Below are 23482 nucleotides of genomic sequence, written 5' to 3'. Positions count from 1 at the left end.
CTGCGGGCAGGTGAGGGGGGCCGCAGTGGTACCAGCACAAAGCCTATGCTCTGCAGATACTGCACGTATTGCTGCAGGAAAGCCAAGCTTAGCTCCTTCAGCCATGGCTCCTCACGGGCTCCTGGCAGAGGCACATCAGAGGATTCACAGCCTGGGAGTGCCTCTCGGCTCCCAGATCCCGAGTCAGGGCGATGGCGCCGCTGGAGGAGTGGAAATTAAGGTAGGCTCTACCTGCAGTCAACCACCTCACTGGGGGTGGAGGAGTAGAGGTCACTGCAGGCTCAAGGGAGATCCCATGGGGAAATCTGGAGTCTTGGGCCTCACCTGCCCCTCAGGGGGCCCAGAAGTCTCTGGGGGCCCATGTATCCAGGCAGCTGGGTCGAAGAGCAGGGCTGTTGCACAGTAATGCACCAGGCGGGATGACTGCTTCAGGGTCTCCAGCTCCCCTGCCTGGGGATATGGGGCAGTGAGCACCAGGGCAGTGGCCAAGGGTCACAGGATCCTCATATTGGCTGCGGGAGAGGGTCACATCTCGGGCTCACTCACACTGATGGGCATGCTGGCTGGGGCAGAACGCTGCTGCCAGGTTACAAACAGGTTCTCCATCTTCATCTGGCGCTCCAGCTCTGGGGGTTGGAGATATCAGTAGTAGCCGCAGTAGCTGCTATCGCTTTCCCTCCCAGACGCCACAGATTCCCCCTCCCCCTGCCCAAGCCAGTGCCCCACCTCTGCGCTCTGTCATCTTGATATCCAGGAACTGTTGCCCGTGGTAGGTGACGGGATCAGGGAGTCTGGGCACAAGGCTGAGTGTGGAGCTGGGGCGGGCAGCCGTAATATCCCTCAAAGCCTCATCGAAGGGGAATGTGTCCAGGGGAAGGGGGCCGCCACCACGTGAGGACCCACTCAGCCGGCCCTGCTCGCGGCTCAGTGGGGGACTTGCACACCGGATAAGGGTCTCTGCTTCCATGGTCGGCAGTAGGAATGGGTTTGGCTCCTGAGAGAGATGGAGCCTGACAATGGGTTCCCCACAGCCTTTGCCCTGGGACCTTCTCATCCCATGGCTTCTCCTCTAAGACTCCCATCCCACTACTTCTGTGCTCAGTCTGTCCCCTCTCCCGTTTCCAAGCTGGTGTTTCCTTTAACTGACCCCTTGGTGGCCAGAGCTAGAGGAGGGAGCCAGAGCAACAGGCACCTTTTCATCTCGCACTGGGAAGTCCAACTGGCCATAATGGTGGAAGAGTCCAAGCTTCTGGCTGAGCAGGCAGAAGATGAGATGGGCCCGAGCATTCTGCCACTGCACAAGGCGAACCAGTGCTCGGCCCAATGCTGCCCCCAGGTCTGGAGCCCAGTTGTAGGTCAGCAGCTGCAGCTGGAGTTTAGGGGTCAGGGTCAGTGAGATTATGGAGCTCCTTTTCCCCACCAGCCCCTGGCCCACACGTACCTTCTTGTCTACGACCTCCAGAAGCAAGAGCCTCTGCCGGGGAGCACTCTGCCCTGAGCTCCCATCACCTCCTGGTTCGAAGCGCTGCATGGCTTTGGCAGCTACAGGGCAGGAAAGGGGAAAAACGGGGGCCTGGAGGCAGATTGTCCTAGATCCCACCCACCCCTGCAGGGTCAGAGACCACCCCACTAATCCCTCTGAACCCACCCTCCATAAGGTCATGCCCTCACCCTGTTGAGTTGGTCTCCTCCACTGCAAGAAGTTCCTTCCCAGAAGCAGTACATGCCGCTCTGCCGCTGGACGGGGAGCTGGGCCCAGCTGCCCAGGTGAACAAGGACTGAAGATCTCTGATTCTGAACCCCTACTGGGAGGGAGAGGCATACAGAAAGCAGACCATCCATGGCCCCATCCCCTGGTCCAGCCTCCACATCTCCTAGCTCAGCCTCCATGGGTTTGGCTTCCTATAGGCCCAGGTTTGAGGAAGTCTGGAAGTCCCCTTCAATCCCATGCAATCTCAAACTCACAAATGCTGCTCAAAGACTCGGACACAGGTGTCTCCAGCCATTGAGGTGACCAAAGTGGTAAACTCAGACAGGATGGATGGAAGGAGGAACCGGGACACCATGTGGGTGGAGCTCCTGGATACTGAGGCACACCCTGAAAGGCAGGCAGAGATGGGGCTGAGGGGTGGACGCCAGGGCAGGGGTTGAAGGATAGGAGAGGAGGGCTGGGGACTCACCAATCTGAACCATAAACACCATCCAGCGCTGACTGACGTGAGCAAACACAGGATGCAGGGTCCCCACCTCACCCTCTTCTAGCTGAGTCACCCGGCGTCTAAAGACATAGCAGGAGTAAGGCCACCACACGTCCACACATGACATGCATGATATTCAAGCCACCACCGCCCACCTGGGATTTCATACCCATACGCTCCCATGACACAACAGGCCCCCAGCCCCCAACACACACCTTTGCCTCTGGGCTCCAGAATCTGGTCCTGGTGCCCGCTCAGATCCACCGGGAGTCCGAACATTCTCAGTTTTGTGACGCCTCCGGCCCCGAGTGTCTTCTGGCCGATCCAGGACAATGTCATCAGTTGTTTTGGGGGAACCCAAATCCCCACATTCTGTTTTACTCTGGGGGCAATGTAGTGAATGAGAAGGGGCTATTAAGAAGGGGTAGAAGATGGAGGCATCGTGGAACAGTAATAAGAGCTTGGAGGACTGGAGGCCTGGGTTTTAGTCCTAGCTTCCCTGAAGGCTGACAGAGCAGCCATGGGCAGGTTACTTAACTTTCCTGAGCCTCATCTTCCTCACTGGGTAAAGCCCTACTTAACTTGCAGGCTTCGACAAGAAAAATGGAAGTGAATGCATTTAGTAAGCTGAGGTGCTCTCTCCATCAGAGTCTGCCATGTTCTGCAAGCTCTGGTCTAAGGACACCGTAGTTTTATATATAAGGAGATCTGTGGTAAGGCCTGGAGGGAGTGGGGGGTGGGGAGGGTGGTGGGGGTGGAGGGAGAGTAAAGGGGAGCTAAGAGGCAGGCAAGAAGGTAGATGCCAGCTTCACCACCTCTCCCATTACCAGCATATCCCAGAAGCTGCGCCGGCCAGCTTTGCTGGGTGGAGTCACAGGCTCCCCAGGGACAGGGGCAGGGGGAAAGATGCTAGCTCGGCCAGCAGTGCTCTTGGTTTCCAACGATCCACTCCTGAGACTTCCTGTGGACACCAGACATTACAGACTCAGGTCATTCACTGCCCATCAATCCCACTCCAGACAACCTAGCCCAAGACTGACATGAGAGATACTTGCCACATACTCTGTTACTGAATGACAATATATGCAACTGATAGTGTGTCTGTGTTTGTATGATGTGAGTTCCTGATGATATATCACTCTCTACATGAGTGACCAACTGCATGTGTATATTTCTGCTAGTGATAAGCATAGTGAAGCTAATGGACAATTGTGAATGTTTATTTCTGATAAGGCCTTTTATAGGGAGGGTGGATGGAAGTGAGATCTGAGTCAGAAGGGAAGAGGCTTCAACAGTCCAGGAGAATGAAAGAGAAAACTGGGGTCTCGTTGAGGTTCCTCAATGGAATAGGAAGAAGTCAGCAGGTGCAGGGGGCTATGCCAGAAGCAAGCAAGCAGGAGGCGGAAAGCAGACTCTGATCGTGGGCCTCACGGAGGTGTGCCACAACTTACCCCTCTCAATTCTATGGCAAGAGCCAATCAAGAAAGAAGGTGGAGCTTCTTTCCTGTGGTCCCAGCACCCTAAAGGGCCTCTGGTCACCCTGGACTGCAACACCTGATGGACTCTCAGCTCCTCCAGATCAAAGACTGAGACGTATTCATTTCTGTGACCCCAGTGCCTGATACAGACATAGGCTGCTTGATAATTACAAGTATTTGATGAACAAAAATGAGAGAAGTAGGACTAGGACCCAGAGCCAGGAAGGCCGTTTGAAGTGTGGGTGTTTCGGTGGAAGGAAGGCATGGAGGGGACAGCAGAGATGTATCTTGCTGTGGGTGTATTTCAGGTGAACACCCTCCTGAAGGCCCCCCGGGGTCAGATTAGGAGAAGCACCATTCTCACATGGGAATTACCCTTTACTTCTTCCTCCTCTCACACACAATAAGTGGCTGAGTCCTATCAATTCTATCCTCAAAGAGTCTCTCAGGTATACCCTTCCTCCTGCATTCACACTGCCCCTGCCCTAGTTCAGGACCCATAATTTCTCACCTGGACTATTGGAACAGACTGCTCACAAGGCTTCTTCCCGCTAGTCTTTCCCTATCCAATCCAGCTTCTCTCTCTCCCCCAGGAGTTGGAGTGGTCTTTCAATCACCCCCCAAAAAAACCAAACCCATTGCCATCGAGTGGATTCCAACTCCTAGCAGCCCAATAGGATAGAGCAGAACTGCCCCCATAGGGTTTCCAAGGAGCGCCTGGTGGATTTGAACTGCTGAGCTTTTGGTTAGCAGCTAAACACTTAACCACTACGCCACCAGGGTTCCCCTTTCAATCACATATTTGGCCACATCACTATCCTGCTTAATACCTTTCGAAGACTCCCCTATTCTTAGGATAACAATCAAGACCCCTAGTGTGGCCTACCAGGCCAGCCTGACACCTGACCTCCTTGGCCTCTTCACTTTCAGTTTGTCGTACCCTGTCCCACATTACACACTAGTCACAATGGGCTACTGCCCACTTCTGGGCCTATTGTCTTGAAGGCCCTTTCCCCATAAACCTCTTGCCACTTATGCTCTTATAGACCTTGGCTCAAGGGTTCCTCCTCTTGAAGCCTTCCCTGAACCCCACCTTCACCTGCTACACTGTCTAGCCTGGATTTCGTCCTTCTCTGGACCCTGGGGGCCCCTCTGTACCTGGGGGGGTATCCTCTGTACATAGTGAAGCTGGCAGCAGCCGCAGCTCCATGACAGCATCAGCCAGAGCCTGGCGAGCTGCTCCTCGGAGCCTTTCCTCCAGCTGCACAATACTGATGTTTCCCTTTTCCCACACATCCAACCGGAGTCGCAGGGCCCCCTTCTGAGCTAGAGGAAAGAATGGGGGTTACCTGAGGGTGCCCCTAGATCCCACCCTTCTCATCACCCCCACCCCTCACAGTCTTAACTGAACACCCCATCCTCTGACGCAAGCTGCCTTACCTGAAGAACTGTCCAGCATGACTGGGCAGCGTGTGACCTGGGTTAGCTGCTCAAATTCCTCCTCTTGCAGTGGGTCTGGGGGCTCAGGAGAAGTGGGGGGCCATGAAGCCAGTGAGATAGGGGTGCCTCCCTCATCTACAAAGGCTAGAGTGATGCAGGCGACACCTGCGTAGACAAAATCCATAGGAAGGCTCAGCCCCAGGACTTCAATCCCTCCCTCCCCATCCTCCTCAGCTGCAAGGCTGGGAGAGTGGGAGGGGCCCTCTCAGTCATCAGGTAGGAAGACTTTCCCACACCTGGTAGTGCCATGGGCCTGGGCCTTATTCTGTACCTTTGCCCCCAGTGCCCTGTCCACCAGGCTTGTTATACAAATAGATGTCCAAGTCGGGGAGGCCGCCCTGTGGTGGGAGTGGATGCTGGAAAGAGAACGGCCACAGAGTACTAAGATCAGGCAGATGAACGACAACCAAAAAAATCAAGGGATGGGGAAGCTTTTATGGTGTGTGCGTCCACAGTAGGGAATGGGGTACAGGTAATATGGCAGCACAAGAAAACCAGGTGTGTGGGACATGGGTGTATACAAGTCCTTGGGCAGAGGTGCATATGGGGGTATCTGTAGGCAACAGTGACAGTAAGGGGCTGTGTCAGGGGGGAAGCAGGCACCAGTGCACATGGCTATGGGGAAAGGTGAGTAAAAGCTCACTTGGAAGTGGTTCCGGCTGTTGCTGTCTGTGTACTTAGGAGAATGCAGGAAGATGAGCAGGTTCTGCCGCAGGTACCAGGCCAGGGCAGGAAGCCAGGGCCTACAGCAGAGGGGGAGGGCCAGATGCAGCACCTCAGAGGGGAGGCTTCCGGGGGGCTGGATGAACTGCAGAGAACGGGAAAAGGAAGTCAGAGCTGAATGCCGAGATTCTAGCCTAGACTGTCCCTAGCACCTGTGGCCAAGCCTTGGATGCTGGGGTCTGGAGGGTAGCTTACCTCCACATCAGCTGGTGTCAGCTTGCAGTTCCGAACAAGCATGACTGTGATGACATCCAGTGTGGCCTCATCCAGGCGCCGACGCAGAACCCGCACTAGTTCGTCTGTGATCTCGGGACCTTGACACAGCCATGGTGGGAAGGTGGAGACACTGGCAAAGGACCTAGCTACCACCTCCAACAGCCCTTAAATTCCAGCCTCAAGCTCCCCCGCCCCCATATACTAATGTAGCATTAGGAGTGCGGGCTTTAGAGGCAGCCGGCACAATGTTCTAGTCCTGATGACCTACTCACTGTGTGACTGTGGATAAGCGAATTTTACCCTCAAAGCCTCAGTGCCTTTGTCCATAAAAGGGGAATAAGTATCTACCGCATAGGTTTGTTGAAAGAGAAGTTATGTAACAGTCTTAGCTCAAAGCCTGATGCACATTAAGTGAGCCATAAATATTAGCTGCAAAACCCAACTGTCTACTGGATACCACAGGCTTAACATACGCAATACTGAACCCAGCATCTTCACTCCAAGTACACTCCTGGTACCAGGTGAGTGTGACCACCATCTAGCCACACAGTCACCCAGGCTAGACACCCAGGTGCCTAAATTAATGGCCCGTCCTCCCCAAGGTGCATTTCAATCAGCTACAAGTTCTATCCCTAAACATACATCCCAGGAGTCTGTCCTTTCCCCTCAGCTCCCGCTTCAAAAGAGCCCAGAGCACAGCATGAACTAGAGAAGGGGGCCTAAGGCAGAGTAGTAAGAAGGCTCTTAGAGAAGCTGCCAGAGGATTCTGGAACCTCACCTGGTCACCCCCATATACCCTCGTACTGGCAGTCCTTACCTGCCTGCCCTACACCATGCACCAGCAGCTGGATGTGTCTGTCCACTTGGCCCACTGGACGAGCAGCATCTGAACTGCGGCTAGAAGTCATATCCAGGGGAGAACGAGGACCCTACAGGGAAAACATGGTCAGGATCCACTCCTAGGAGCAAAGTATGAGGGAAGCAGGGGGCCATGAGGGAGGGAGTGATACATGCCGAGGCCTCCTCAGGGTAGATGGGCTCCTGGCTCCGGGACAGGGCAAGAGAGGGGGGCCCAGCATCTCCTTCCCATGGCCGGTCACTGCAGGACGTCTCTAGCAGCCTGTGAGAGAGCGGCAAGGTCTTTGTATATGCTTCCTCCCATGCCATCCTTGACTCCTGCTTTCTTTACCCAACCCTCTGATGACCGACATACCGAAGATAGTATACAGCCTGCGTCGCACGCTCCTGATAGACGAACATATTTTTCCGGTTCACCACAGAGAAGGCATTGAGCACAGAGCGCAGGGCCTGAATGGCTGCAGGAGTACCGGGGGCTCAGGAAGCTCCCTTTTCCTCATTCCCCCAAGAGCCCAATCCACCTGCTCTCTCTTCATGCCAATCACATACCCCGAGAAACCCCCATACTGGGCCCCATCTTGAGGCGTGAATGGACTCGGATCACGGTTCCCCACACAACGTCACAGGAGAAATGTCCAGGGACAAACTGCATTGTGGCTGCTAGGTACCCTCGGGGTGCACAGCTCTCATCAGCAGCATAATCTGGGGGAAGGGAGAGTAGGAATCAAAAACAGGACTCCCAGCCCTCTGCCCTCCAGCCTCCTCACCTGTACACTGGCCCACTCGTCCACACTCCTCCAGCCTCCTCACCTGTATGCTGGCCTACTCATCCACACTCCTCCAGCCTCCTCACCTGTATGCTGGCCCACTCGTCTGCACTCCCCCAGCCTCCTCACCTGTACGCTGGCCCACTCATCCACACTCCCCCAGCCTCCTCATCCTGTCTACTACTCTGCAGGGCAAAGATTATCATTTGGATCACAAGACAGGGCCAGGACTTAGAGGTATGGCCTTTAGAAGACAGGGTCATAGCACAAAGGTTTTCAGAACTATCTCAAGGAGACTTGGAAAAGGAGCAAAGAAGGGGAGTCAGGAATGCTAAGTGTGAGAAAATCCTGAAGGCCGTGCCATGAGATTCTGACCCTGTTGTAACCCATGTCTGTAGCACTATTAAACCATCTCTGTCCTGAGCTGGTTGGTCACACACATCAGGAGGAGAAGACTGAGTTCTGTGCCTTGGAGGACAGCTATCCCAAAGAACAACGGGTGGTGTGGGGGTATACAAAAGCCGATGGCCATAGGCCAGTGCCTTGTTCTACCTTTCCCAGGTTTCCAGGTTGACAAGGAACCTTCCAATACATCAGAGGTGGCAATCTGGTTTCCAAGAGAAGGTGTGAGCAGCCTACAGGGACACCCAGGAGGCTGCAGAGTTTCTGTGCCATGATGGCATGCTGGTTGCTAAGGGTTTCAGGGAAACCATATGGAGAGGCTAAAATGAGGAAGGGCTGTGCCTGTGTTCTGATTGCTCTCACATCTCAGGCTGCTGGAAGTCATTTTGAAGTAAAAGTGCTTGGCTGTCCAAGCTCATCTTCAATTTGCAGAAGATGCCTTCGAAACCATGGGAAGGCCACTAATTAGAGGGACTCTGCTCTGATATGGAGAACATCCCAGGACATGCTGAGAGAGGCACTCTCCTGGAAATGTGAAAAACGTTCAGGTACAGACTTGCTAAGAATGTTAAAAATAAGGAGTGGTCTGATTTTAATTTTAAACCAGAGGGAAACTGCAAAGGAATGACATGATTTACCTTTTCTTTTGTGAGTTTGAGGTGAGAGGTCATCAGGTGTAAGAGAAAAAAGGAGTAGAAAGGTTGAGACTTCAATTACCATTCTCATGCTTCCTTATCATGACCAGAAATCCCAAAGGGGTCCTGTGCTTGTCTGATGGGATAGCCAAGCAGAGCGCAAGCCTTTCTGCAGGACCTCAGTTCATCCCCTCCAGTGCCCTCTGATACCCTGCCCTTTCAATGATCTCTTCTCTCCTGTATTCTTCAACCTCTCCCTGTCTCCTGGCTCTTTCCCTGAGGAACATAAACATGCTGAAATCTCTACATATCTTAAAACTCCTTCCTCACCCCCACATCTCCCTCTAGTTATAGCCATATCTATTTTCTCTTTCTCTTCACTGCCAAGCTACCCGAGACAGCAGTAATTCTCTGATCCAGCTATCTATCATCCTTTCACTTTTCAGTTTCATTTGGTTTCTATTTCCATCTCTCCAGAGACTACTTTTACTAAAGTCACTGACGAACTTGCAACAGCCCAATCTAGTGTTCCTTTTCTGTTCTTATCCTCCTCATTCTTGCGGTGCTACTTGGCACAGATGACTTTGCTCCAGCTTCTCACCAAAGTACTCGATGAGAAAAAGGGCAGAGGCACCCTCGGCTACAGGGTGGGGTCTTACCATCACTGGGCAGTGGCACCCTCTGACGGGAATGGAAGGGGGTCTCGCTGCGCCACAGATCTTCTTCACTCTCAGCCACCAGAAGAGAGTTACACACATGACTGTCATGTAGGTCCTGAAGAAGCAGTCGCTAGGGGAAGGAGGAGTAAGGCATCAGGGAACTGAAATATTCCCTTGTAAACTGGTGGTGGTGGTCAGGGGTTAGCAAAGGCTAGAAAGAACACCCATCATCACTGGAGGTCAGAGGTCACAGTTACAGAGCTTAGGGCTCTGAGAACCCCGGTTAGGAACATTTGCCCCTCCTCTTTGCCAGAATCTGCTCCCCATCTTTCTGTTTCAGCTTAAAAATCACTTCTTCAGGAAGCCTTCCCTGATGCCTCATTTGGTCAGATCCCTGATATATCCTCTCATAATAGTTTCTACTTTTCCTTTGTAGAATTCTTCACAATTGCAGTTGAAATACTTTGTGTAATTCAGTTGTTCAGTAACTCTCTCTCACTTTACATAAGCTCCACAGAGTCACAGTTTCCCCCTGTTTTGCTCACTTTTATATCTCTAAGGTTAGCACAGTGCCTGGCACAAAATAAATAGCTGCCGTTACTGGGGCAATGAGAAGGAACATATCATAGTTACTGGGAGAGCATGAGAGTAACCCACTGTAACTGGCAGTGGGCTGTGGAGAATTCCCAGTTTGCAGGGAATTTGGGGAATAATAGAGCATCCAAGTATCTGGGGTCAGAGAAAACATCCCATAGTTGTTGCTGAGTCTGTGATGGACCCACAGCCTCTGAAGGTCAAGTTCCTGAAACTCCTTCCTCATCTGGGCTAAATCTCCCTACTCAGAGAGCCCTGTCCCTGGTTGCCCCTTACCTGGTTGACCTCCCTGCAGATCTCCCCAACTCGCCTCACCAGGAGCTGCTGCAGGTGGCGACACTCTGCGCCTGGCCCTCCATCCTCCCGTATCATGCTCCTAGGGAAGAAGGATGGATCAGTGCAGAGGGGGCTGTATGTGTCAGGATGGGGCTGGGGGAGGTCATAGAAGCTGGGAGCAAGAGAAATCATAAAAAGGAAGTAGGATTAGTCAAAGGGAAGTAAACCTGATGGGAACTGGGAAAAATGGAATTCTCAAGAGTAATTCTGGAAGCCTAGCTCCATGTTTGCTTCACCAGCTCTCATGTGGGTACCACACCGAGGCGTCCATCACTCAGCTTGCCTCTTCTTTATTCTCAAATCTTCATTATCAGAATGGTGGGCCTCCCTACCCTCAATACGTACTCCCTGAATGTGATTAGAGAAGCAGTATTTAACCAGATGCCTAGTGGAGCAGTGGTTAAGCATTTAGCTGCTAACCAAAAGGTCAGTGGTTTGAATCCACCACCTGCTCCTTGGAAACCCATGGGGGCAGTTCTACTCTGTCCTACAGGGTCGCTTTGAGTTGGAAACAACTTGACGGCAATGGGATTGTTTTGGCTTTTTATGTCTGACTACTGGCTCTGCCTACTTAATAACTGTGACCTTGGGCGAGTATTTAACTTAACTGTGCTTCAGTTTCTTCATCCATACAATGAGGAGAATAATACTTCATAGAGTTGCTGTGTGGATCAAACGAACTGATCCATCTAAAACACTCAGAACAAAGCCTGCTGCACAGTAAGCACTTGTTAAATGTTACTATTACTCCTAATTTTCATATAACAACTTCTGAAGCTGCTCTGAACTGTAGATGCTCTTAATGCTTAGCTAGGAGCCAAAATTCCCATCAGCTTCTCAACTCCATTCAGAAAGTAGATAGTGCCATGTTTTGGTGTAAGTAGTGGGACATGTGTCTGTCAGTTTGTCATACTGTGGGGGCTTGCATGTTGCTGTGAAGCTGGAAGCTATGCCACTGGTATTCAAATACCAGCAGGGCCCCCCGGCAGACAGGTTTCAGCTGAGCTTCCAGACTAAGACAGCCTACGAAGAAGGACCCGGCAGTCTTCTTCTGAAAAGATTTAACCAGTGAAAACCTTATGAATAGCAGCGAAACATTGTTTGATGCAGTGCCAGAAGATGAGCCCTTCAGGTTGAAAGGCACTCAAAAGACAATTGGGAAGAGCCGCCTCCTTAAAGTAGAGTCGACCTTAACGACATGGATGGGGTCAAGCTTTCGGGACCTTCATTTGCTGATGTGGTAAGATTCAAAATAAGAGGGAACAGCTGAAAACATTAACAATCAGAAGCTGGAAGGTACGTACGAATCTAAGAAAATTGGAAGTTGTCAAAAATGAAATGGAGCGCATAAACATTGATATCCTAGGCATTAGTGAGCTGAAATGGACTGGTACTGGCCATTTTGAATTGGACAATCATATGGCCTACTATGCTGGGAATGACAACTTGAAGATGAATGGCGTTGCATTCATCATCAAAAAGAACATTTCAAGATCTATCCTGAAGTACAGCGCTGTCAGTGATAAGATAATATCCATATGCCTATAAGGAAGACCAGTTAATATGTCTATTATTCACATTTATGCACCAATCACTAAGGCCGAAGATGAAGAAATTGAAGATTCTTACCAACTTCTGCAGTCTGAAATTGATCGAACATGCAACCAGGATGCACTGATAATTACTGGAGATTGGAATGCCAAGTTGGAAACAAAGAAGGATCAGTAGTTGGAAAATATGGTCTTGGTGAGAGAAATGGTCCAGAGACTGCATGATAGAATTATGTTAAGACCAATGAATTTTTCATCGCAGACACCTTTTTTTACCAACATAAACAGCGACTATACATGTGGACCTCACCACATGGGACACACAGGAATCAAACTGACTACATCTGTGGGAATAGACAATGGGGAAAGCTCAACGTTGTCAGTCAGAACAAGGCCGGGGCCGACTGTGGCAGAACAGACCATCAATTGCTTATATGCAAGTTCAAGCTGAAACTGAAGAAAACTAAAACAAGTCAGCGAGAGCCAAAGTACGACCTTCAGTATATCCCAAATGAATTTAGAAACCATCTCAAGCATAGATTTGACACGCTGAATACTAATGACTGAAGACCAGATGAGTTGTGGAATGACATCAAGGACATCATAAACGAAGAAAGAGGTAGAGACGGGGCCGAGATGGCAAAGCAGTCAGATGTTTCCAGAAAAAACAAGTGAATTAATTATATATGACAATCTAGGAGCCCTGAACATCAAAGGCAAAGTTGAGGAATCGGACTGAGCTGCACGGGGAGGGAGAGAAGGTTCAGAAACAGTGAGGAGATGCCAGACCTGACCTGGCGGGACCTGGCACCGTGCAGCCCAGGGTCGACTGGCGCCAGTGGTGAGGCAAACAGTGGTGTTTGGGACGTGTTTTCCACATTGGGAGAGACCAAGCGGCGGAGAGTCTACACATGCCTCCAAAATCGGCGAAAAGTAGCGCTCAATCGGCAAAAGATAAGTCCATGTGTCTAACCTACTGCATGGATCAAAAAATACCCCTTTGGGAAAAACCTCTATCCCACTTACTTGCCCCTTCCCGCTCTGCGCTGGGTTCAAGCTGGCTTCAGAGAGTGCCACATCCCCTGGGCTGGAAGTAGGAACTGTCACGTGCCCTGAGCCATTCTCCCAGCCTTGGAGAGGGAACAAATTAACAAACAGAGAAAAAATAATCTGCTGCCTCCCCTAAGCCAGGAACTCAGGGCAGGAATAAAAGGTCCATGGACTTTGAATACCTTTCACCCCTGCATAGACCTGTATGGGCCAATTTCAACAGCGTATGCCCTCGTTAGCCCAGTACAACAGGGTATATACCTGAAGTCTAACTTCAACTGTTTCAGCTATATGGTAGAGAGGCAGATTTGTGACATTTGACACTGCTTTGCCTATTAAGCAGAGTCCTTACCTACCCACATCAGGGGCCTGAGGACTGGTGGCTCCACCCATGCCACCTAGCCACCCACGAAAGGGGTCCAAGAATAAGTGGTGCCTTCTAGCCCTTACAGCCAACAGCACTGGGTGCCCATAGTCCAGCTGCAAAAACCACCCACCTACGCACCCTAGGGAACAGGGACACGCTTTCCTTACAGACACTCGGGGGTAGATGTTAGCCCACCGCCTTGCTCAGCATGGCCTCCTACTTCAGCCAGATACCTGTGCCTACACCAAACACCCCTGCTCCTCTAGGACTGTAGGTGAGAGCCTGTACCACACACTTGATGACCAACTACCTAGACACCTAAGCTGAATCCATGTAAGAAAAATAAATGGACTCCTGAGCTCACATACCTAGTAACAGCTCTAACCACCTGATGACAGGACGTTAGAGCTTCAAAGGCACCAAGAGTCAAACTAGCTCACACGAGTAGCCTACTTGGGCATATCAAAACAAAACAAGAAGCTAGGACACAGTAAGCAAACATAAAATAAATACACACAATAACTTATTGATGGCTCAGAGACAACAGTCAATATCAAATCACATAAAGAGGCAGACCATGATGGCTTCAGCAAGCTCCCAAAACAAAGAATCAAGAAATCTTCCAGATGAAGAGAATTTTCTGGAACTACTGGAGGCAGAATACAAAAAGTTAATATACAGATCTCTTCAAGAGATCAGGCAAAATGCAGAATAAGCCAAGCAGCACACAGACAAAGCAATAGAGGAATTTAAAAAGATTATAGAAGAGCATAATGACAAATTTAATAGGCTGCAAGAATCCATAGAGAGACAGCAAACAGAAATCCATATTAACAATAAAATTTCAGAATTAGACAACTTAATAAAAAGTCATAGGAGCAGCATTGAGGCAATGGAAGTCAGAATTAGTGACACTGAAGATAAAGCACTTGACACCAACATATTTGAGAAAAAATCAGATAAAAGAATTAAAAAAAAAAAAAGAAGAAACCCTAAGAATTATGTGGGGCTCCATCTGGAGTACCAGAACAAGGGGGATAACAGAAAATACAGACAGAATTGTTGAAGACTTGTTGGCAGAAAATTTCCCTGATATCGTGAAAGATGAGAAGGTATCTATTCAGGGTGCTTATCAAACCCCATGCAAGGTAGATCCCAAAAGAAATTCCAGGACATATTATAATCAAACTTGCCAAAACTAAAGACAGAGAGACTACTTTAAGAGCAGCTAGGGGTAAACAAAGTCACCTACAAAGCAGATTCAACAAGACCAGGCTTGGACTACTCGGTAGAAACCATGCAGGCAATGGGATGACATATATAAAGTCTTAAAGAAAAAAAAACTGCCAGCCAAGAATTATAGATCCAGCAAAACTGTCTCTCAAATATGATGGAGAAATTAGGACATTTCCAGGTACACAGAAGTTTAGGGAATTTGCAAAAACCAAACCAAAATTACAAGAAATACTACAAGGAGTACTCCAGTTATAAAATCAATAACATCAGATAACACCCCAAAACTAGAACACAGGACAGAGCAACCAGGTATCAACCAAGACAGGGAAATCACAAAAATAAATCAAAGCTAAAACTCTCAAAACAGGGAAACAGAGACATCAATATGTAAAAGATGACATTAAAACAAAAAAGAGGGACTAAAAAACATAGTCATAGATCTTTCACATGGAGAGGAAGTCAAGGCGATATAAAGAAATAAAAGATTGGTTTAAACTTAGAAAAACGGGTAAATATTAAGGTAACCACAAAGGAAACTAACAATCCTACACATCAAAACAAAAAACAAGAAAAACATAAAGACTCAGCAAACAAAATCAACAACAATGAAAAACAGGAAAAGAAAATATATAAAGAAAAACAACTCAGCACAGAAATTAAGTGGAACAAAAAAACTCTCAACAACACAAAAAAGGGCATCAAAATGACAGCACTAAACTCATATCTATCAATAATTACACTGAATGTAAATGGACTAAATGCACCATTAAAGAGACAGAGAGTGGCAGAATGGATAAAAAAACACAATCCGTCTATATGCGGCCTACAAGAGACACACCTTATACTTAAAGACATGAACAAACTAAAACTCAAAGGATGGAAGAAAATATATCAAGTAAACAACAATCAAAAAAGAGCAGGAATGGCAATATTAATTTCTGACAAAATAGACTTTAAAGTTAAATCCACCACAAAGGATAAGGAAGGACACTATATAATGATTAATGGGTCAATATACCAGGAGGAATATAACCATATTAAATATGTATGCACCCAAAGAAAGGGCTCCAAAACAAACTCTAACAGCACTGAAAAGAGAGATAGACACCACCACAATAATAGTAGGAGGCTTCAACACACCACTTTAAGTGAAGGACAAAACATCCAGAAAGAACCTCAATAAAGACACAAACCCAAAACCCACTGTCATTGAGTCGATTCCAACTCATAGCGACCCTATAGGACAGAGTAGAACTGCCCCATAGAGTTTCCAAGAAGCGCCTGGTGGATTTCAACTGCCGACCTCTTGGTTAGCAGCTATAGCACTTAACCACTATGCCACCAGGGTTTCCCAATAAAGACACAGAAGATCTAAATGCCACAATCAACCAACCTGACCTCACAGATATATACAGAACACCCCACCCAACAGCAGCCAACTATACATTCTTTTCCAACGCACATGGAACATTCCCCAGAATAGCAAGCCTTAAGAGAATACAAAACATCAAAATATTACAAAGCGTCTTTTCTAACCATGAAGTCATAAAAGTAGAAATCAATAACGGAAAAGGAAAGGAAAAAAAAATCAAACACATGAAAACTGAACAACACCTTACTCAAAAACTATTGGGTTACAGAAGAAATTAAGGATGGAATAAAGAAATTCATAGAATCAAATGAGAATGAAAACACTTCCAACCAGAACCTTTGGAACACAGAAAAAGCAGTGTTCAAAGGTCAATTTATAGCAATAAACGCACACATCCAAAAAGTAGGGCCAAAATCAAAGAATTATTCCCACAACTTGAACAAATAGAAAGAAAGCAGCAAAAGAAGGCCTCAGGCACCGGAAGAAAGCAAATAATAAAAATTAGAGCAAAATAAAATGAAATAGAGAACAGAAAAACAATTGAAAGAGTTACTAAGACCAAAAGCTGGTTCTTTGAAAAGAACAAAATCAACAAACCATTGGCCAAACTGACAAAAGAAAAACAGGAGAAGAAGCAAATAACCTGAATAAGAAATAAAATGGGCGATATCACGACAGACCCAACTGAAATTAAAAAAATCATAACAGAATACTATGACAAATTGTACTCTAACAAATTTGAAAACCTAGAGGAAATGGACAAATTTCTGGAAACACACTACCTATCTAAATGAACACAAACAGAGGTAGAACAACTAAATAAATGTATAATGAAAGAAGAGATTCAAAAGGTAATTAAAAAACTCCCAACACAAAAAAGCACTGGCCCTGATGGCTTCACTGGAGAATTCTACCAAACTTTCAGAGAAGAGTTAACATCACTACTACTAAAGGTATTTCAGAGCACAGAAAAAGGAATGGACACTCCCAAACTCATTCTAGGAAGCCAGCATAACCTTGATACCAAAACCAGGTAAAGACACCACAAAAAAAGGAAAATTACACACCAATATCCCTCATGAACTTAGATAGAAAAATCCTCAACAAAATTCTAGCTAATAGAATTCAATAACATATCATTCACCATGACCAAGTGGGACTCATACCATGTATGTAGGGATGGTTTAATGTTGGAAAAACAATCCATGTAATCCCCATCACATAAATAAAGACAAGAACCACATGATGTTATCAATTGATGGAGAAAAGGCATTTGACAAAGTCCAACACCCATTCATAATAAAAACTCTCAGCAAAATAGTAATAGAAGGGAAATTCCTCAACATAATAAAGGGCATTTATACAAAGCCAACAGCCAACATCATCCCAAATGGAGAAAAGTCTGAAAGCATTCCCCTTGAGAACAGGAACCAGACAAGGATGCCCTTTATCAACACTCTTATTCAACATCGTGCTGGAGGTCCTAGCCAGGGTAATTCGGCTAGAAAAAGAAATAAAAATAAATAAATAAATAAAGAGCATTCAAATGGATAAGGAAGAAGTAAAAGTATCTCTTGGTATGATCTTATACACAGAAAATCCTAAAGAATCCTCAAGGAAACTACTGGAACTAATGGAAGAGTTCAGCAAAGTATCAGGATATAAGATAAACATACAGAAATCAGTTGGATTCCTCTACATCAACAAAGAGAACGTTGATGAGGAAATCACCAAATCAATATCATTTACAATAGCCCCTAAGAAGATAAAATACTTAGGAATAAATCTAACCAGAGAAGTAAAAGACCTATATAAAGAAAGCTACAAGACACTACTGCAAGAAACCAAAAGAGACCTAGGTAAGTGGAAAAACATACCTTGCTCATGGATAGAAAGACTCAACATTGTGAAAATATCTATTCTACCCAAAACAATATATAGATACACAGCATTCCTGATCCAAACTCCAATGGCATTTTTTAATAAGATGGAGAAACAAATCAAGTTCATATGGAAAGGGAAGAAGCCCCAGATAAGTAAACTATTACTGAAAAAGAACAAAGTGGAGGCCTCAAGCTATCTGATTTTGTAACCCATTATATGGCCACAGTAGTCAAAACAGCCTGGTACTGGTACAACAACAGATACATGGAGCAATGGAATAGAATTGAGAATCCAGACATAAATTCATCTGCCTATGAGCAGCTAATATTTGGAAAAGGCCCAAAATTCGTTAAATGGGGAAAAGACCAAAACTTGTTGCCGAGTCAATTCCGACTCATAGTGATCCTATAGGTCAGTGCAGAACTCCCAACCTTTTGGTTAGCAGCCATAGCACTTAACCATTATGCAACCAGGGTTTCCAGGGAAAAGACAGTCTCTTTAAAAAATGGTGCTGGGTAACTGGACTAAACCAAAAGCAGTTTCCTGAATAAAATGAATGCTTCGAAGGCAACAGTAGCAGGGGCAGGGGTCTGGGGACCATGGTTTCAGGGGACATCTAGGTGAATTGGCATCATAAGATCTATTAAGAAAACATTCTGCATCCCACTTTGGTGAGTGGCATCTGGGGTCTTAAACATTAGGAAGCAGCCATCTAAGATGCATCAATTGGTCTCAACCCACCTGGAACAAAGGAGAATGAAGAACACCAAAAGACACAAGATAATTATGAGCCCAAGAGGCAGAAAGGGCCATATAAATCATGGACTGTATCAGCCTGAGAAGAGAAGAACTAGATGGTGCCTGGCAACAACTGATGACTGCCCTGACAGGGAACACAACAGAGAATCTCTGATGGAGCAGGAGAGCAGTGGGATGCAGACCTCAAATTCTCGTAAAAAGATCAGACTTAATGGTCTGAGACTAGAAGGACCCTGGCTTTCAAGGTCCCCCTAGACCTTCTGTAAGCCCAAGACTGGTACCATTTTTTGCAAAGCCAACTTTTCAGACAGGGATTGCACTGGAGTATAAGATAGAAAATGATACTGGTGAGGAGTGAGCTTCTTGGATCAAGTAGACACATAAGACTATGTGGGCAACTCTTGTCTGGAGGCGAGATGAGAAGGCAGAGGGGGACGGAAGCTGGCTGAATGGACATGGGGAATACAGGGGGGAGAGGAGGAGTATGCTGTCTCATTAGGGGGAGAGCAACTAGGAGTACATTGCAAGGTGTATATAAATTGTTGTATGAGAGACTGACCTGATTTGGAAACTTTCACTTAAAGCACAATTAAAAAAATGGTGCTGGCATAACTGGATATCCACCTGAAGAAAAATGAAACAAGACCCATGCTTCACACCATGCACAAAAACTAATTCAAAATGGATCAAAGACCTAAATATAAAATCTAAAGTGATAAATATCAAGGAAGAAAAAACAGGGACAAGGCTAGGATCCCTAATACATCGCATAAACAGTATTCAAAATATTACTAACAATGCAAAAATACCAGAAGAGATACTAGATAACTCGGAGCTCCTAAAAATCTAACATTTATGCTCATCCAAAGATTTCACGAAATGAGTAAAAAGACAACCTACAGACTAGGAAAAAAATTTTGGCTACGACAAATCCGATTACTGTCTAATCTCTAAAGTCTCTAAGATACTGCAAAACCTCGACAACAAAAAGACAAATAACCTAATTAAAAAATGGGCAAAGAATATGAACAGGCAGTTCACCAAAGAAAACATTCAGGTGGCTAACAGATACATTACGGAAATGCAAATCAAAACCGCAATGAGATACCATCTCACCCTAACAAGGCTGGCATTAATCCAATAAACACAAGATAATAAATGTTGGAGAGGTTATGGAGAGACTGGAACACTTATACACTGCTGGTGGGAAAGTAAAATGGTACAAACACTTTGGAAATTGATTTGGCGGTTCCTTAGAAATAGAACTACCACATGATCCAGCAATCCCACTCCTTGGAATATATCCTAGGGAAATAAGAGTCCTCACACGAACAGATATATCCACACTCATGTTCACTGCAGCACTGTTTACAAAAACAAACAGATGGGAACAACCTAGGTGCCCAGCAACAGATCAATGGATGAACAAATTATGGTATATTCACACAATGGAATACTACACAATGGCAAAGAACAATGATGAATCCGTGAACCATAACAGGGATGAATCTGGAAGGTATTATGCTGAGTGAAATTAGTCAGTTGCAAAAGGACAAATATTGTATGAGACCAATATTATAAGAACTCAGGAAAAAGTTTAAATACAAAAGAAAACATTATTTGATAGTTACCAGGGTGGAGAGGGAGGCAGAGGGGTATTTACTAATTAGATGGTAGACAAGAATTATTTTAGGTGACAGTAAGGACAACACACAATACAGGGGAAATCAGCACAAGTGGACTAAACCAAAAGCTAAGAAGTTTCCTGAATACAATCAAATACTTCAAGGGACACAGTAGCGGGGGCAGGGGCCTGGGGACCACAGTTTCGGGGGACATCTAGGCCAACTGGCATAACAAAGTATATTAAGAAAATGTTCTGCATCCCACTTTGGTGAGGGGCATCTGGGGTCTTAAAAGCTAGCAAGCAGCCATCTAAGATGCCTCAATTGGTCTGAACCCACCTGGAGCAAAGGAGAAGAACACCAAAGACAGAAGGAAATATGAGTCCAAGAGACAGAAAGGGCCACATAAGCCAGAGACTCCATCAGCCCAAGACCAGAAGAACTAGATGGTACCTGGCTACCAGCAACGACTGCCCGGACAGGGAACACAACAGAGAATCCCTGATGGAGCAGGAGAAAAGTGGGATGCAGGCCTCAAATTCTAGTGAAAAGATCAGACTTAATGGTCCGACTGAGGCTGGAGGAACCCCAGAAGTCATGGCCCCAGGACTCTCTGTTAGCCCCAAACCAAAACCATTCCTGAAGCCAAGTCTTTAGTCAAAGATTAGACTGGACTATAAGACATAAAATGATACGCGTGAGGAGTATGCTTCTTAGCTCAAGTAGACACATGAGACTATCTGGGCGGTTCCTGTCTGGAGGCGAGATGAGAAGGCGGAGGGGAGAGGAGCTCATTGAAAGGACATGAGAAATACAGGGTGCTTTCACATTGTAGGGAGAGCAACTATGGTCACATAGCAGTGTGAGTCTAAGTTTTTGTGTGAGAAACTGACTTGAATTGTAAACTTTCACTTAAAGCACAATAAAAATAAAGAAAGAAAACAAAAATCTTCACAACTGGACCAGTAAGCAACATGATGATAAATGCAGAAAAGACTGAAGTTGTCAAGGATTTCGTTTTTACTTGGATCCACAATTAACACCCATGGAAGCAGCAGTCAAGAAATCAAAAGACACATTGCATTGGACAAATGGGTTGCAGAAGACCTCCTGAAAGTGTTGAAAAGCAAAGATGTCACCTTGAAGACCAAGGTGCGCCTGACCCACGCCATGGTGTTTTCAATTGCCTCCTATGCATGTGACGGCTGGACCATGAATAAAGAAGACTGGAGGAGAATTGATGCTTTTGAAATGTGGTGTTAGAGAATGATACTGAATATGCCACGGACTACCAAAAGAACAAATCTTTCTTGGAAGAAGTGCAGTGAGAACGCTCCTTAGAAGCAAGGATGGTGAGACTTTGTCTCACATACTTTGGGCATGTTGTCAGGTGGGATCAATTCCTGGAGAAGGACATCATGCTTGGCAGTGTAGAGGGTCAGCGAAAATCAGTCAATGAGATGGCCTGACACAGTAGCTGCAACAATGGGCTTAAGCATAACAATGATTGTGAGGATGGTGCAGGACCAGGCAGTGTTTCATTTTGTTGCATGTAGGGTCGCTATGAGTTGGAACCGACTCGATGGCACATAACAACATCGACAATATTGGGAAATGATCTGGTGCTCCCAACCTCAGAATATAAGTCAGATCCCCATACAAATTCTCAGTTTTTAATAACACTGAAGATGGGTGTTGTGGAAACAGGTAAAAGAAGTTAATGCCAGGCCTGGCTTCTACTTACCGTGCATGTGCGTATATTTCTACACGATCCTGCAGTACCCGGATGATGAGCCAAAAGTCAGGCAGGCAGGGTCCAGGGAGGCCTGAGAGCGAAGGCTGTGGAGGTGCTGGCCCAGGTGGAGTTCGCAATGTAAAGGGCGCCTTCTCACCGAGGGTCTCAGAGGGACCCTCACTGTCTGAGCCACTGCTGCCACCATCATAACCTGCGCCAAAGGTGCTGAAGTTCAGCCCCGCCCCTAGCTGAGTCTGGCCCACATGAGCCTCCAAGTGCATCAGGCTTGATGGTCCCTCCTCCAGATTGGTCAGTTTACCTCCTGCCCAGACCTTTCCCTACACAGCCCGAAGTCTCCTCCCCACCGGCTTGGATCCCCCACCCCTCCCCGAGCTTACCTAGGTGGTCTGAGTCCACACTGCCCTGACTGGACATGAGGCTTAGACCCCGGCTGGGCCCAGGCTGGCTCCCTGGAGAGAGAAGGGAAATGCCTGGGGCTGCTCTCAATCCATGGAAGCTGGTCCTGACCCCTAGACATTGCCCTTCAAGTTCTCTCTTACCTCCCTGTGGCAGGCTGGACAGGCTGATGAGGGGAGGGCCCTCAGAATCCTCTGGGGAGCCAGGGGCTTGGGGGCTGGCTGTCAGGGCCTATGGAGCAGAAGCCAGAACTGAGGTACAGGCCCCAAAATACCCACAACCACCTACCTCCATTCCCAGGTCAGTCCAGGAAAGACTCACCTCCCCTTCGATGCCTTCAGCCCTGTCTTCATGGCTGTGCCAAGCCCAGGCTGTTGGAGGGGGCTCCCCAGGCGACCCACCTGGCTGTTGGCCAGCTGCCACAAAGAAGAAGCCACTGTCAAGGTCCTCAAGAAGAACATGGCCAGGAAGGTGGAGGCGGCGGAACTCCTGGAGAGCAGAAGTCAAGATCACAGTTTCAGCAGGGGCAGCCCTCCACACACACGGTGCCCGCACATGTCATTAAACCCTCACAACTATCTGGTAAAGCAGATGCTGCTACCATTCCCACTGCTCAGGTAAGGAGCTTCAGGAAAGGCTCAGTAACTGCCTAAGCTTACACAGGCCCAGCGACAAGGTTAGAAACTGGGTCTCATTCCACTGAGCTGGGCTGCCAGGCATAGGGGCTGAGGAGGTGAGCAGGAAGATTAATTCTATGGACTCAAACACAGAGTCTTCCAGACATGTGCCCGGAGTTCAGGGAAGGATGGGTACCAAGGTGTTCATGGAGTGTTCTGAAGGCAGCTTACCTCCTTGAACTGTGTGAGGGAACGTTCTGGCCCAAATACAAAACTCAGTGGCAAAGTTTGGCGAAGGCAGGTGGACCGTCCAGGAGAGCTATGGATGTGGGCAGCTACGCAGTGCAGGGTAGAACTCTGGCGGATGCCTGCTCTGCGGAGTGCTGCCACCATCTCATCCTTCAGCAACCAGCGGATCTAGAGTCAGAGGGCAATCCAGGAACCGGCAAAGGGCAGAGGATGTAGGAGAGCACCCTCAGGGAGGACACTCCCTTGCTTACCTCA

General features: G+C 47.3%; 1 protein-coding gene across 5 annotated transcripts in view; it reads right to left on the bottom strand.

Annotated features, from left to right (window-relative positions):
• The window catches only part of SZT2 (SZT2 subunit of KICSTOR complex), a 77769-nt gene that overhangs the window by 8956 nt on the left and 45331 nt on the right, over window positions 1-23482 (bottom strand). For 3 of the 5 annotated variants that reach the window (XM_049879027.1, XM_049879029.1, XM_049879032.1), the window contains 27 exons: window positions 23210-23395; window positions 22683-22850; window positions 22505-22592; window positions 22343-22414; window positions 21954-22155; window positions 10307-10406; window positions 9437-9566; window positions 7523-7675; window positions 7329-7431; window positions 7130-7235; window positions 6933-7044; window positions 6095-6213; window positions 5820-5984; window positions 5448-5532; window positions 5117-5281; window positions 4835-5002; window positions 3026-3159; window positions 2414-2580; window positions 2181-2278; window positions 1966-2098; window positions 1672-1805; window positions 1442-1542; window positions 1193-1369; window positions 727-994; window positions 547-626; window positions 325-450; window positions 1-200 (listed from right to left, as the gene is read on the bottom strand). In XM_049879027.1, coding sequence (XP_049734984.1) covers window positions 1-200; window positions 325-450; window positions 547-626; window positions 727-994; window positions 1193-1369; window positions 1442-1542; window positions 1672-1805; window positions 1966-2098; window positions 2181-2278; window positions 2414-2580; window positions 3026-3159; window positions 4835-5002; window positions 5117-5281; window positions 5448-5532; window positions 5820-5984; window positions 6095-6213; window positions 6933-7044; window positions 7130-7235; window positions 7329-7431; window positions 7523-7675; window positions 9437-9566; window positions 10307-10406; window positions 21954-22155; window positions 22343-22414; window positions 22505-22592; window positions 22683-22850; window positions 23210-23395 — 3740 coding nt within the window. Of the gene's footprint in view, window positions 250-324; window positions 451-546; window positions 627-726; window positions 995-1192; window positions 1370-1441; window positions 1543-1671; window positions 1806-1965; window positions 2099-2180; window positions 2279-2413; window positions 2581-3025; window positions 3160-4834; window positions 5003-5116; window positions 5282-5447; window positions 5533-5819; window positions 5985-6094; window positions 6214-6932; window positions 7045-7129; window positions 7236-7328; window positions 7432-7522; window positions 7676-9436; window positions 9567-10306; window positions 10407-21953; window positions 22156-22342; window positions 22415-22504; window positions 22593-22682; window positions 22851-23209; window positions 23396-23482 lie in introns of all 5 variants that reach the window. The other 2 variants (XM_049879028.1, XM_049879030.1) reach the window with 2 other exon arrangements.

Source organism: Elephas maximus, chromosome 3 (assembly GCF_024166365.1).
Source record: "Elephas maximus indicus isolate mEleMax1 chromosome 3, mEleMax1 primary haplotype, whole genome shotgun sequence".
Taxonomy (NCBI): Eukaryota; Metazoa; Chordata; class Mammalia; order Proboscidea; family Elephantidae; genus Elephas; species Elephas maximus.
Note: the sequence above shows the minus strand (reverse complement) of the source record. Positions and strands in the feature narration are given on the sequence as shown.